The sequence below is a fragment of the Globicephala melas genome, chromosome 11 (genome assembly GCF_963455315.2).
Source record: "Globicephala melas chromosome 11, mGloMel1.2, whole genome shotgun sequence".
Lineage (NCBI taxonomy): Eukaryota > Metazoa > Chordata > Mammalia > Artiodactyla > Delphinidae > Globicephala > Globicephala melas.
In genome coordinates, this window is record NC_083324.2 from 40,710,807 (window position 1) to 40,725,725 (window position 14,919).

Sequence of the window (14,919 nt, forward strand, 5' to 3'; positions counted from 1 at the left end):
TGGGAAGATCCCATATGCAGCGGAGCGGCTGGGCCCGTGAGCCATGGCCGCTGAGCCTGCACGTCCGGAGCCTGTGTTCCACAACAGGAGAGGCCACAGCAGTGAGAGGCCCGCGTACCGCAAAAAAAAAAAAAAAAAAAAAAAACCTCACCAAAAAAGTATAACTGGGCCCCCCCTTTTTTTAAGATTTGCAACTGAGATATTTTACTCTGGAAATACTATTCTAGAGTAAAGCGAAAGAGAGCTTATTCCTCGTCTCTCCTTCTAACAAGAGAGTAATCGGGATTAGAGGTCATGTGAATCAGTGTGACTCTCAATGCTTGAATTAAAAATTTTTATCCTTTTCCACTTGGAACAGGACTCACTGTCTCCAAGGATGTGGTGTCTTGAATGAAATCAAAGACAATATATCTATGCTCTAAGATTTGAATAGTATTTAATTTTGAAAATAAGAGACACATAACTAGTTAAGTCAGTGGAAAGAGGTGGAAGAGGGAACGAAGGAATGGGAATGAGAAGGAAAGTGGAAACAAATCCATACCTCCTTTTATATTTTATTCACTTTGGGGGAAATGTTTTTCTTTCTTCAGCATTATATTTAGCATTCCTTTAGTCTGAACAATTTCCTTTTTTTTTTTTTTTATAAATTCTATCCACTATTTTAAAAATTTATTTGGCTGCGTCAGGTCTTAGTTGCGGCACGTAGGAATCTTCCCGTTAAGGCGTGCGAGCTCTTCGTTGCAGTGCACGGGCTTCTCTCTAGTTATGGCACGTGGGCTCAGTAGTTGCGGTTTGCGGGCTTAGTTGCCCCGTGGCATGTGGGATCTTAGTTCCCTGACCAGGGATCGAACCTGTGTCTCCTTCAGTGGAAGGCGGATTCTTAACCACTGGACCACCAGGGAATTCCCAGTCTGAAGAATTTCCTTTAATACTTTGAGTATTTCAGGTCTAATTGTGATGAGCTGTCTCATTTTTGTTTGTCTGAAAAGGTCCTTATATACCTCTTTTTCTTAATATATTTTATTTTCAGACAGTTTTAGGTTCCCTTTAAATTTGAGCAGAAAGTACAGAGTTTCCATACACCCCCTGTCATCACACATGCATAGCGTCCTCCACTATCAACAGCCTGCCGGAGTATGATACATTTATTGCAATCAGTTGATCTACATTATTATCACTCAAAGTCTGTAGTTCACATTAGTGTTCTTGGTATTGTACATTCTGTGGGTTTTGACAAATGTATAATGGCATGTATCCACCATTATCATCTACAGAATAGTTTCACTGCATTGAAAATCTCTGTGCTCCCCCTATTCATCTCATCCTCTCTCCCCGCCTCCCCCCATCCCCATCCCTATCCCTATCCCTGACAATCTCTGATCTTTTTACTTTCTCCAGTTTTGCCTTTTATAGAATGTCACATATTTGGACTTGTAGCCTTTTCAGATTTGCTTCATTCACCTAGCAATATACATTTAAGGTTCTTGCATGCCTTTTCATGGCTTGGTAGCTCGTTTCTTTTTAGCATTGAATAATATCCCATTGTATTAGATGTGCCACATTTTTATTTATCCATTTACCAGTTGATGGACATTTGGGTTGTTTCCACTCTTTGGCTGTTGTGAATAATGGTATATGAACAATTGTGAACAAATCTTTGGACATACATTTTCAGTTCTCTTGGGTAGATACCTAGGAGTGGAATTGCTGGATCAAAGTTAGACTGTCTCTGTCTAACTTTTTAAGAAACTGTCAAACTGTTTTCTAAAGTTGCTATATCATTGTACATTTCTACTGGCAGTGTATGAAGTTTCTGTGGGAGAGTTTTTATAGAGACAGGTACCTAAGGGGAAAAAAACCCATAACTGTCATGTGCTTCCAGTAAAAAACTATCTGGATGTTCATTCACTCTCTATCTTAGCTTCTTAGGCTTTTGTCTCTGACTTGTCAGCTTTACCTTTTCTTGTATTTCTAATGAGAAAATATAAATGAAGTCATCTATTTTGTTATTAACCCTTTGATAGTTTATGAAGGAACAAATGAGTTTTGATATTCCAACCAACCTTGCCATGATGCACAAGTCAAAGGCTTGAGGTGTCAGTCTTTGGATTTCTTTCTAGACCGTTGTCTCTATCATTAGGACCTAGTGTGACGTGGATAGCCAGGGACTTATTTGGATCTAACATTCCTAACCAGTTTACTACTGTATTCACCTAGCTAGCATCTCAGACAGGAGAAGGATGCCTGTGGGTTATGTGTTTATTCCTTCTGCTCCAATTTTTTTTTTCCCATCTTTAGGGCCTTCATTTAGATTTTAAAGCCCTTGGAGATGAAGACTGTAACATTGTAAATTTTCCGTAATTCACAGGCCTTGTGTAAGGTATTACAGATAGAAAGAGAAATAAATCTGAGTACTAATCTTCATGAAGTTCAATCTAAGGAAATAACCACATCTATAAACCAAGAACACAACGGGATAATTGCTGTAGTAGAAGTATGTACAGAATGCTATGGGAGCACAGTGATTAATGGTCTAAGAAAATGCACTAGTGATATGTCACAGAAAACATGATTTTACCTATAGCTAAGGTGAGCAGAAAAGAGGATTCTGGGCAAATAAAGCCGTTTTTGCAAAGGTATAAAGTCAGTACAAGACAGAGCCTATATAGGGAACAATAAAAATAATTTGGTTATGGTAAGAATTTAGATACATATGGGGTAGGTAGTGAGCAAGATAAAAATATGGAAAAGTAGGTCAGATTTAAATTGTCTAAGATCTTGGTGTCTTACCAATGTGATTATTGTATGCTTAAAGGCCAGTGGATGCTTTTAAAGCAGCAAGACAGGCAATCAAATATGTGTTCCTTGAGTGAAACAGGCCCATTTGAAAAGGTGAGATTGGTAGCATTGGAGATCAGATTGAAGAGTATTTTAATAGTTTAGGCAAAGTGAGGAACTAAGAATGGAGATGTTGAAGATGCACGCAAAGGCATCTGAGAGGCATCATTTGGGGCTGAGCAAACAAGTGGATATGGAAGAGGCAAGGAATGGCCTGCCAGTTTCTTGAAAGTGTCGTAGAGATGATTTGTTCCTGTCCTCTCACTTCCTGCACCCCCTCTCCCATGCCTCATTTGACAAACTAAGGTGTGGTATATAGTGCCTGATCTAGAACCAAACTGAAATTATTTTGCTCTTTTTGTTAGCAAAGGTGGCGGCAACTTCAAAACAGAATATACTGAGTTTTTATTATTTTCAAGGATCTTTCTTTCTTAACCTTTTAATTGGTGTGTACCAGGTTCGTGTGTTGCAGAATTTAGGTTGAACCATGTGTAGTGTTTCTGATACCTCAACTTCTTCTGGACCAGGAAAGCTCCTAGAGAGAGCTCAGGGGATTGTGTGTTTTTAAAGCCCTACAACCTCACCAAGTCAGAGATTAAATTAGAAATGCACTGGAATTATTTAGCTTTCTGAACACATACCCCGTTCAGAGGGAAGCAGAACATTCCTGTTTACACAGTGCCCTCACTGAGAGCCTGGCCTCCTCTATAGGAGCCAGAGCCTTGAGATCATTGTTATACCTTAAGGGGCTTTCTGTACTCATTGCTGCTGCTACTCATTTCTGAGATCCACAAGACAGCAGCTGAGGGTGTGTTGAAATTACCTTGGCTTATTCAGGCAATTCTTGATCCCATGCTATATGAGGTCTTATTGTGAAGCACAGCTACACTCTCTACTGCTAGAAAAAATAACCACAAAATCTCAAAGCAAAACATTTGAAAACAGTTATTTGCATTTTGTTTCCTAAAACCAGAGGTAGAATCTGTATGTTCTTTCTACCCTGCCCTCCCTTTCCTGCTGCCACAGCCACAGAAAGAAAGTAGAAAAGTAGAAAATATGCAAAGCTTTTATAACAAGTCAGGGAAAGCTGATGTATAGAAGCCCAGAAGCCAGGGGAGTGCCACCTTTCTCTGGAGCCAGTCCAGAGTAGAGGGAGTTGAACAGTCCCTTCATCACCAGCACCTTCATACTGTTTCTGGAAAGAGAGGAATCAGAAGTGGGGGTAGGTTGAAAAAATTTTGTGCTCTAAGCAGCTAGCAAAAAAATGAAGTACCTGTAATGCCAACTGCTTCTACATCCATCTGAAGTGAGTTGCATTCAAAGGGGAATGCTCATAATCTTTTCCATGGAGAAGTACATTTACTAGGAAGGGGCTTGATGACTGGTGGTGAGCAAAGGTATGGGGAGGTGGCCTTGCATGCCAGGTGCTCTGAATGCCAGGGCTGCTGACCTCTCACCTCTCAGCAGTGCCTAATCAGGCAGGGGGCGCGGGGCAGGGGGACTGGCAGCCTCCCCCTTGCAGTGCTGGAAGGGAGCATTCCTAGGTTTGTCATCATCTTTAGCATCTTGGGACAGAGTATCTTCTGTCTTAGGATCTACTCATCTGTTCACTGACTTGCATGACCCTCATCTCCTCCCCCGCAACACCTTGATACCTCTTTAGTGTTTCCATTCCTGAACCGAGGATACCAACCTTTAAGGAGCCTCTCTTGCATGCTGAGACTGTCTCCTACAGTCTAGGGGACTTGGATGAGGAGCATGGTATTTGGACCATGGTTGTGTGGCTAAATCATTTTGCCTTTGTCCAGGAGTCCTAGGATGTCAGAGACAGGAGAGGTGGAGCCCGTTGAGTCTGGGCCTCTCTTGACAGTGTGGGATACTGCAGCTCAGAACAGGGACCTGAGTGGTCCAAATCACACAGCACATTTCTCTGCAGAGAAGGTGACCCTGAAACAAATGTTTAACTACATCAAGGATGTAGCTTTCACTTAGGGTAGAGAATTAGAACTTGGTTTATAGGAGCGAGGCCAGTGCCAGATGACAAGATTTAAACATGAAGTGAGAGTGGTAACAGCAGCTAAGTTGACTCCAGGCCATGTCCCTTTAAGATTCTAATACCAAGAGTCAGGCATCCCAATTGCGGGAAAGAAGGGAGGTTCTCGAAGAGCAGGGCATCACTGACCTGACCTCTCATTCCCACACTGTGGTGTTTTCCATTTCTAGACCTCAAAAAAGCCTAAGACAGCAGAAGCAGACACCTCCAGTGAGCTGGCTAAGAAAAGCAAAGAAGTATTCAGAAAAGAGGTAAGGTTTGGTGGGATGTGGACACTACATTCTGAAGGCTTAAACTGAGACCCTTTCTTTCTCATCGTAAGTGTGCACAGCTGTTTGTAGTACTAGGTGGCCCTGCCTTTGGGTGTTCCTTTGCTTCTGTGATTGGACTGTGTAGTTGTTATGTGATGACATATTGGTATGGTCCTTTACAGTGGGATAATAAGCACTTTCATATCCATTATATCATTTTATCCCCACAACATCGCGTGAGGTAGGCAAGACCGGAATTGTAATTCCTCTTATGCTGGTGAAGGAGCTCTTGAGGTTTAGAGAAGGCAAGCTCTGGACAGAAGACTTGAACTCGGGCCTCTGGCTCAAAGTCCGTTTCTTTTTCTGTGATACCTCATTTGGTGGCTGCCTAATCCTCAAGTGATTGGGAGAAAGCAGCTCGTCTTTATGCTGCTGGAAGTGCAGTACAGCTCTCAGGACACTAACCTTTTCTGCCTCAGGGCATCCAGATTCTAAACTCCAGTCTTTGTTCACCGAGGGGGCTCATAGTCTGTTGGAGGAGGTAGACCTGTAAATAAGTAATGGCATTAAAAAAAAAAAAAAAAGTAATGGCAGCTGTGTGAGGAATGTGCCATGATAGGGCTTGGAGGTCTCTGTTCTGGGTGTCAGGAAAGGCTCTTGAGTCAGGGGTAGGAATTAGCCCTGATAGATCAGGAGGGTTGTAATTCAGGCAGTAGAGTGTACAGAGGCAGAAGAAGGCGTCATCCTTTTCAGGGAATCTGTGGGCTGTAGCACCCGGTATGTGAGGGGTGTTGGAAGATGAGGCTGCACAGTATTGTGCTGCTTGGTACTGTGAGTTGCAGGGAGTATTGCAGGATTTTAAGCTGGGAATAATGAAATCCCCTATTTTATTTGGGGAAGTGGATTGAGGGGAGAGAGTATGGAAACAGGAGACCACAGAAGAATTTTGAGTAAAAGCCTTCTCTAGAGTTAAAATTTAAGTTTCTCACTGTCCCTTTGTGATTATTGGCATTTCAGCCCAGCCAACTAGCAGCTGTTTATTTAGTGCCTACCTTGTGATATAGCCTTGTTCTTTGAATGTCTGAAGACTCACTGACTTTCAGGGATGGGTAGACCCTGTTCATGGTGCTCCCTCGTGAGTGGCTATCACTCACCTCCTCGCTCCCTTTTTCCCCTGGGGTCAACTTTGTGGCTTAGCGCCACAAATACTTCCAGAAATCCTGTGCCTGGATCTCTTTTGAGAGCCACTGGGTAGGACAGACACTACAGAGATAGCTCAGGAGGACATGGGAATTTGTGTATTGAAAAGGGTCTTACCCCAGATGTTCTCCAACCAGCTGCCATATCATGTGTCCCTCTGCTTCACATTGATGTAGTATGAATCAAATGAAGTGCAACACTTACAGAATCTAAGTAGCCTTCAGTAACAAAATGCCTGCATTTCCTGGAGTCACTGAGCCTCCTGGTAGCACAGAAAGGCCCTCTCTGCCCTGCCTCCAGGGGCCAGAGAATTTAGCTACAGTCTCTTTATGCCAAGAACATGAGATTTGTTAGCTGAAATCTGGGGCTGCCATGAGATTCAGCATGGAGTCCTGCTGCTCTGTCCCTCCATCTGCAAGTGAGGCTTGCTAAGTCCATCCAAGGGAGCCCTTTCCCTCCTGAGGCTGATCCAGGATTCTTTTCTCTTATACCCCACTGGCATACTGGCATTCTTCTGTCCACAACAGCTAGTGTGAGTGAGGGAAAGGGAAGGATTGGCTGGCTCGGCTTACTGCCTATTCTAAGTATTTCCTCAGTACAACTTTCTTGCCTTCTCTGGACTATTGAGCAGTGTGCTCTTCTCCCCATACCTGTAGATGTCCCAGTTCATCGTCCAGTGCCTGAACCCTTACCGGAAACCTGACTGCAAAGTGGGAAGAATTACCACAACTGAAGATTTCAAACACCTAGCTCGCAAGGTATTCCCCCCTGCTTGTGGTCTGACAATGTTCTGGGAAAACTATACCTTCCTAGAAGGCCCCTTTCATCATAAAAAGTGAGTTTTCCTTGACACATGCCCAGGCTGGAGACCCAGGAACAGAGGGGGAAGGTTTGGGAAGAGAGGGTACCCTACTTGATGGTAGCGGTTCTCTGAGAGCTGAGCTTCCCCTTTCTGGTGATCCCAGCACCAGCCTGCCCCAACCTCCCCCTCCAGTTCACCTCCCAGTCTTTGTGAGAAGGGGCCCGAGGCAGCAGACTGGCCTTCCCCCCTCAAATCATTTTCACTCTGATTGGTGGCTGTGATCTCTCTTCCTGTGTCCTGGACAGCTGACTCACGGCGTTATGAATAAGGAGCTGAAGTACTGTAAGAACCCCGAGGACCTGGAGTGCAATGAGAATGTGAAACACAAAACCAAGGAGTACATTAAGAAGTACATGCAGAAGTTTGGGGCTGTTTACAAACCCAAAGAGGACACTGAATTAGAGTGAGCTGCAGGGCCAGGGTGGGAGGACGGGCAAGCTGGTAGGAGAGACTCTGGGGAGAAGAAATCCCGTAGGCCCTCTCTCCCCACCCCACTGTCAGGGCTGTGCTACTGATGACACATCACCCTGGGGAATTCAAACCTGCAGATTTCAACTGAAAGCCACAAAAATGAGCTCCATCTACAATAAGCGGTCCCTGGTTGTGAGCTGTTGGTAGAGGCCATCTGAGGCAAGGGTTTAGGCCCTTGAGACCTTCCCTTCTGAGACCCTGGCCAGGCCTGAGCCCACTCTCAAGCCTGGGTCTCCTCCTTGGCGGTGCTGTCAGCGCACAGACTCATGCGCATCCCCACCCACAACCCCTTACCCTGACGATCTGTATTATATTTTAATGTATATGTGAATATATTGAAAATAATTTGTTTTTTCCTGGTTTTTGGTTTTTGTTTTGCTTTTAAGCCTCTGCGTGCTAGGATCACAGAAGACTTTGTAAGGATGGTTTAAGTTCTCCTGCAAGGTTTAATTTGTTATCATGTAAATATTCCAGAGCAGGCTGCCTTGCGGTTTCGGCCAGCCTTGTGCTATGTTGATAAGATTGATTTACTGCTTAAAATCACTTTACTTTATCCAATTTTTACTGAACTTTTTATGTAAAAAATAAAATCAGTTAAAGAACTTGGCAGGTGTGTTCCCTAAAAGCTAGTCAAGCATGTTTGTATATAGTGTTGGCACTGTGAGAGAAAAGAGGTGGTGGCCATAGGTGTGTGAAGTCCAAAATTAGTTCTTGAGATTGGAGTTTATCCCAGGTCTTCCCCACAGGTCCCACTGTGACTGAGGTAGGCATCTTACACACGCATTCCTGAGCAAAGGAAGTGGACCTGCGACCTCTCTGGCGCTGGGCTTCTTTACTTTGGGTAATAAGCCAGTCAAGAGAAAGGCACTTGTCTTCCCCTTTGTACCTTTTGGCTGGTGAAAGGGAATGAACCTCTTCCCTCCAGAGACTTGAGTTCCCAGAGCCCACAGGAATGCTCATTTGATGTTTGGGTTCCCTGACTCCCCACCATGTCTTCTGACACTGGGCTTGGATCCTAGAGGGAGTACCCCGATAAAGGGGTACAGTGCTCAAGTAATGAGAGCAGACATCTTCTGGAGGACACAGCTCAGTGGAGACACACCCCATCCTTGATGGACCAGTTGTCTGGGCAGTGAGAAGGGCCAAAGGTTTCAGGCCAGCCTGGGGCCCAGCCCATCTTTGCAGAGACTGGTACCATCTCTTCCTCACCGGGGTGATTTTGCTCATTGCAGCAATGCCCTTGGGGAAGAGGCTGTGACCCGCCAGATATTGGATGGGGTGGGCAGCAGTTGGAACAGTCACTGCCTGCTGGGCACTTAGAGCTCAAGTTGTGCTCCTTTGATCCTCACAACCTGGAGGCACAGGAATTGGCACTGTTCGGATAAGGAGACTAAGGTTCAGAGAGGCTCAGTAACTCATCTCATATCCTTGTATTAAAGAAATTGTGAAAAGAGGAGAAAAACACCTATTTTAAAGACATCATTAGACATGCTATTTAACAATGTAGCCAAAGTATTTTCCCATGGTACTGCAGCCTTAAACTGTTTAACTCAAGCACATTATTATATCAAATGGAGGGACCCTAATTTAACCCCCTTAACATTTTATTTTATTTATTTTTAAACATTTGAAATGTTTATAGCACATATTTTTATTTTTGGCTGTGTTGGGTCTTTGTTGCTGCGCACGGGCTTTCTCTAGTGGCGAGCAGGGACTACTTTGTTACAGTGAGTGGGCTTCTCACTATGGTGGCTTCTCTTGTTGCTGTGCACGGGCTCTAGGCGTGCAGGCTCAGGAGTTGTGGCTCGCAGGCTCTAGAGCACAGGCTCAGGAGTTGTGGCGCACGGGCTTAGTTGCTCTGCGGCATGTGGGATCTTCCCGGACCAGGGCTCGAACCTGTGTCCCCTGCATTGGCAGGTGGATTCTTAACCACTGCGCCACCAGGGAAGTCCCCCGCCCCCCCCCCACCCTTAACAGTAAAGAAAATGTTTCAACTAATGTGCTTGAGCACATTAAAAGAAAGTGTTTCTCTTTTGGGTAGGTCTCCCATGCAGAGGTGCAGCCACATGCACTGCTGCTGGCAACCAAGTCAAACTCATAGTTTTACCTGAGGGTCCAGGTTTCAGATTTTCCAAGGAAATCTAGGTAGCCTTGCATTAAAGGGTGGTGACCAGAGGGCTGTCAAGTTTCAGAAAGGACCTCTTTGCAGAGGAATTCTCAGTCATTTTACCTCCTCTGGAGTTTGGGAGGGGAAGATCTTGAAACACACACCCCTTGAAACCTTTAGGCTCAAATCCCCTCAGTGGTGAAGAGAGTTACCGGCTAATCCAGGACCTGTTCATTCCTCTCAATGCAGGATTTCACCCTCATTGCCGATCTAACCCTTGATAGCCCTCTGGCCACCTCCCTGCCAAAGTAGGTGTGATGTCTCCAGTGCTTTGGCCTGTTTACGGCTGACCAAACACCAAGCTTTTCCTCCTTTCATCTCCGGATGATGGTGGCTCCAAACCTGCCCTGATTTTAAGTATAAGATTTACAGGGTTAAGCAGCCCTGGTAAACTCTGAGGCATAGGAATAGCAGCAGTCTGATGAGTTTGGTACTCACAGAACAGCTAATGCAGGTCACATCTCAGCTAGGGGACAGGCTCTAGCCCGGGCCTCTGGATCATGACTGGACCCAAGTCTCCTGAGTTTAGGTGACTGTGCTTCTTAAGTGCCCTGATCCTGATGGACACCAGGATGGCAGCCATTGTTTCTTCCTAGGCAGGGCCTGTCTGCTTTAGCAACCCCCTCCAAAGGCACAGTAACTGACCTGCCTGCTCCTCCATTCAGGGTGGGCATATGTGAGGGGTGCAGGTGGTCTGGCTGCAGCTGCCCTGTCCTCAGCAGCCCCTCAGGTAGGTGGGATGACCTGCCTGTGCTTGGCTTGTGTGGAAGCATGTTTGGACCTCCCCCTTCGAGTCTGGAGTATGGGTCTTGAAAGGACACTTTCTTCCTTTTCCTCACCTGGAGATGACCTGAGGCCCTTGGTAACTAGCTTCCCAGGACCAGTTCAGAGGCAGTTCACTTTGCCTCGGAACTGCCTCTTGCTTTCTGCCTAGGGGTGGGGCAGGCTTCCAGCCCTTGAGGCTAGTCACAGCACAAGTCAGGAAAATGGTCTCAAACCCAAGGCCTGAGAGTCTTGGTGGGAGGCTTCTGAATGTGCCAGTCTATTTATTGTTCTCCAGCTAAGGAAGCTGAAGTTCAAAAAGGTAAAATGCTTCCTAACACAGTTCAGCCAGTGAATGGCAGATGCAGGATGTGAACTACATACACTCTGCCCGCAGAGCTCGCACATCTGCAGAACACACTGCCTGCCAACTCAGGGGCTTTTCCCACCTTCTAGGGATCCCATCCTTTTTCTGGGCCTCTGCCACATAGCTATCCAACTGTCTCACAGGCCCACGGAACCAGACAGAGCCAGGCCAGTAGTCCAAAGTTGCCTTTAATATGGGATACAAAAGTAGAAAAAACAGTTGAGGCTAAGTAAGAGGGGGTGGAGTGGGGATCAGGAGAGCAGGACTGCTCCTCACTATCAACCCCTCCCCCCAGTATCCTGGTCCCTGTCCTGGAGGAATGTAGGGCGAGGGGAGGTGAGTGGTGCCTGGATCTTCCGTGTCCCCCCAGAACAGCAGGCCGAGGTCACCAATGCCAGGAAGCCCGTGAAAGGGAAGGTGTATGAGCTGGGGGTGGTGGGAGCACCAGAGCAGGTTCCCTGAGAGGCCAGGCTGTGGAGCGTCACACCACGGAGCAGTCCTCAGCCAGTGGGCCCAGGGCCCAGACCACATCTTCACAGCCCAGGACAGCCAGCGCATCTGCTAGCACCCTGAGGGTGGCACCACTGCCTTCTTGGACAGCCCAGTACCTCAGCAGGGTGTAGGCTGGCACCTGGCTCTGAGCCATGGTCTCCACTGCCTCAGCCTGGTAGCCCAGGTGTCCCGCCAGGCCCCGCCAGCCTTTGTCAGGTTCACCCGACACCTCCAGGAGCTGTTCCACTTCCTCCTGCTGCTGCCGAGGGAGCTCCAGGAGCTGTTCCACTTCCTCCTGCTGCTGCCAAGGGAGATGGAGGTAAAGCCGGCAGCCAAGTTCAGGATGTAGCCCTGGGATGGGAGACATGAGGGACACATGAGGGTTAGGCAGGCTTTGTGGTGGGACAGAGCTAGGTAGGTGTGAAGGACTACAGTTTGGGGAAAGGGGCTCACCCTGGCTGGGGACACAGGGCTCCAGGCTGCTAGGAGAGTCCCAGAAGACACTGCTCTCCCCAAGCATCTGGTCCCTGTTGAAGGCCCCCAGCTCTGCAGTCCGAGCTTTGGCCAGCTGCTGTCTTTGTTTACGTGAGCACCAGCTGTGGGGAGCAGGGGGAACCTGCCAGCCTGCTCCAGCCTTCACTGAGACAGACAGGGAGCTGGTTGGGAGCCCAGATGGGGAGGGAGGTTACCAGAGGGCGATGCCCAGACTACCTACCACTTGAAGGCCACGTAGGCAAGCAGACTGAGGGCCACAGAGGCCAGGAGGGCACAGTAGACAGGGATATTGCTGCCTGAGGCCCCTGGAGGCTCAGGGGGGAATGAGCAGGAGGTACTGGGGGCCAGGGCTCCCCCTGCCCCTGCCCACACCCCTTCCCTGTCCCTGTCCTGCTCCCTCTGGGACATATCTGTGGAGGAAAGGACAGACAAGGTCAGGGGCAAGGAGGCAGCAGATGTAGACTTTGCTGCTAGAAAGACTAGAAATCATAGTCCCTACTGTGTAGAGTCAGAAGTTCATACCGTGGCGTCAAAAGCTGACTGGTTCGTTCCCCACCCTCATCTCCCACAGCCTCCCCTTGGCTCGCCACGCTTGGACACCTAGCCCTTCCCAGATGTACCTTCTCCGGGCTTCCAGACGTCTGCTCTTGCTAGTCTACCTTTGCCATCTGACAAATTGGCAGGAAATCTACTCTGGGAAGTCTTTCCTGATCTCTCCCAGGCTCCCTTTTCTGGCTCCTGGTGCATCTCCTCTGCCTGCTATGGCACTAAACTGTGTCCTGTCTCCCCCACCAACTCTGGACTGTGAGAGCACACTGATTCATTTTGGTCCCTGTGGGAGCCTCTGTGCAGAGGAGACCTTGTAGATTTTTGCAAAATAAAACTGATCCGAAAGGCAAGTAAATGCTGCTGCTAACTTCTGCCTGCAGGCCAGTTGTCCCCACAATCCAGTGCAGGCAGGGCACAAGAAACAGGGACTCCAAAGCCTGTGACTGGACTTGTGTATGGCCTGCAAGGCCAGGGGCCCATGGATACCTCTCATCCTACCCTCTCAGTGCCCAAAATCTGGATCAAGAAGTACTTAACCCACATGCACCGTGCCTTCCCTGTGGCTGGAGTTGTGAAGCATGGTTCTGCCAGCTAGCAGTGCTCCCAGTGGCTGTATCTTAGAGAAGGGGTTGGAATGTCATGGGCAGCACTCAGAAAAAGGAGCTGGGAGACTTCTCTGAGTCCAGAAGGGGCTGTGTATAGGGACATGGGGGAAATTCCTCAAGCCTGAAGTCAGGAGTCCCTTGGGGTAGTCTGTTCTGCTTTCCTGGCTCACTTCATCCTGATTCATTCCAGGACTGGGTACCTACCCCCCAATCTCCCCAGTCACCAATCTGGACCAGTTTCCTCCAGTGTCAAATGGGGTGGAAGTGATATTGCTGGCCCCAGCTGGCCAAAGCTGGAGGAGACCATATTGCAGCTCTGGATGGAAAAGGGCACACTGGAAACCACCCTGTCTCAAAGACCATGGCAAACCCCTGGTCTGAGTCCAGGGATAGCATAGGGAGACTCCCATCCCCATCTAAGCCAGAGCCAGGTGGAGACTTACTAGCTAGTAGGAGGCTTTCCAGAGTTGTCAGCAACAGCATAGTTCCTGGAGTGACTAAGCTCCCACTCCTGCCTCTAGGGTCAGTGTCCAGCCCTCACCTCCTGCTCAGGGGCTGGACAGGAGGGTTCCTTGGTGGGTTCAGCAAGGGCAGATGGCATGTGGGCCCAGAGGCTCCCCCTGGTCCTTTCTCATCTGGGAATTTGGAGAGGGCCTGGAGGCCAGAAACCTGAAGAACACTCAATCCAGGACCCATCTGTACTTACAAGGCTGATCCTGCTGAGACCCACCTCCTGAGGCTTGGGGAAGAGACCCTGGTCTGGGCAGAGGAGGGGACTTTGCCTGGAAAAGGGATAGAGATGAGACCTGGGGGAAGGTCCTCCAATTCCCCCACATCCACATCCGACCTGGTCCAACCCAGGCTCTCCAAACTCACTTCCCCCCACATCCACATCCGACCTGGTCCAACCCACGCACTCCAAACTCACTTCCCTCCACAAGGCCAGAGGCCCATGTGTATGGTAAAGCACACAGTCGGCAAGTGGGCCTGGCACTGAGGCTGTGGTGACCCTTGCCACCTGAAAGATGTGTATGTACATTTGTGTCACTTACCACATAAGGGGCCCTTTCTGGATCCGGGTTGGCGGGTGAGCTTGTGACTAACGGTCGCAGAGACAGCCAAGCCTTGTGCCCGACCCACCCCGAGCTGTGGGACTGGAGCCTCTACCAACTCCCACACACACCCATCTCGAGGCCCACAGAATATGCACACACGCACACACTACCCCGACTTCCCACAGGCAATCCAACCGCACAGGATTTCGGGTCTGGAAATGGGGGGCAGAGAGGCAGCCTTGGCTCCCTCCGTCCAGAAAGACCCAAAGCTGTGTCCCCAACCCGCTCCTGACCTGTGGGGGCCGACCCTCCGCGGGTCCCAGGATCTGCTCAGCCGGGCGGGACGGGGCCTCCGGGCCTTGGGCCGGCCGGGAAGACAGAGTGGAGTCCCTGGGGATACCAGGTTCTTACCCGCCCGAGACTAAAGCGGCGGCACAGACAGGAGGAGGACTGGACACCGAGTGGGCGGGGCCGCCCACGGTCTTGCCCCGCCCGGCCCCGGAACGCACACATGCGTGGAGGTGAGCCCGGAGGGGGACTGAGCGTGCAGCTGCCGGAGAAACTGCAGCCGGGGCCCCTAGGGACTAGGGCGGTGTGGTTGGGGAGGGGACGGGTCGCCGCAGGTGCTCATGGACCAGGGGGACGCTAGCCCGGGGCTGTGGCCAGGGCGGGTTGAGACGCCGCGCGTGCACATATGCTTGGAGGCGGAACAGCTACAAAACTAGTCCAGGTTTATTGCGGAGATGCGAGAG

The 14,919-nt window shown here is 48.9% G+C and overlaps 2 protein-coding genes across 6 annotated transcripts in view; one reads left to right on the plus strand and one right to left on the minus strand.

The window, feature by feature from the left end:
* The window catches only part of SETD2 (SET domain containing 2, histone lysine methyltransferase), an 84,932-nt gene extending 76,655 nt beyond the window's left edge, over window positions 1–8,277 (plus strand). For both annotated transcript variants that reach the window (XM_030845350.2, XM_030845353.2), the window contains 3 exons: window positions 5,062–5,142; window positions 6,999–7,100; window positions 7,450–8,277. In XM_030845350.2, coding sequence (XP_030701210.2) covers window positions 5,062–5,142; window positions 6,999–7,100; window positions 7,450–7,611 — 345 coding nt within the window. In that variant the 3' untranslated portion in view covers window positions 7,612–8,277. The remainder of the gene's footprint in view (window positions 1–5,061; window positions 5,143–6,998; window positions 7,101–7,449) is intronic.
* Window positions 8,278–11,149: 2,872 nt separating this feature from the next.
* Window positions 11,150–14,294, minus strand: LOC115846542 (death domain-containing membrane protein NRADD-like). 4 transcript variants are annotated; one of them, XM_070046658.1, is made up of 5 exons: window positions 14,165–14,294; window positions 13,819–13,894; window positions 12,179–12,368; window positions 11,917–12,059; window positions 11,150–11,814 (listed from the first exon to the last, which is right to left on the minus strand). In XM_070046658.1, exons 3-5 carry the CDS (start codon window positions 12,364–12,366, stop codon window positions 11,453–11,455), a joined length of 693 nt encoding a protein of 230 aa, XP_069902759.1. In that variant the 5' UTR covers window positions 12,367–12,368; window positions 13,819–13,894; window positions 14,165–14,294; the 3' UTR covers window positions 11,150–11,452. The 4 variants fall into 4 exon arrangements, with proteins under 4 accessions (XP_069902759.1, XP_069902758.1, XP_030701184.1 ...); XM_070046657.1 differs by having other exon boundaries at window positions 12,179–13,894; XM_030845324.2 differs by lacking the exon at window positions 14,165–14,294 and having other exon boundaries at window positions 13,819–13,962.
* Between the last annotated feature and the right edge of the window lie 625 nt (window positions 14,295–14,919).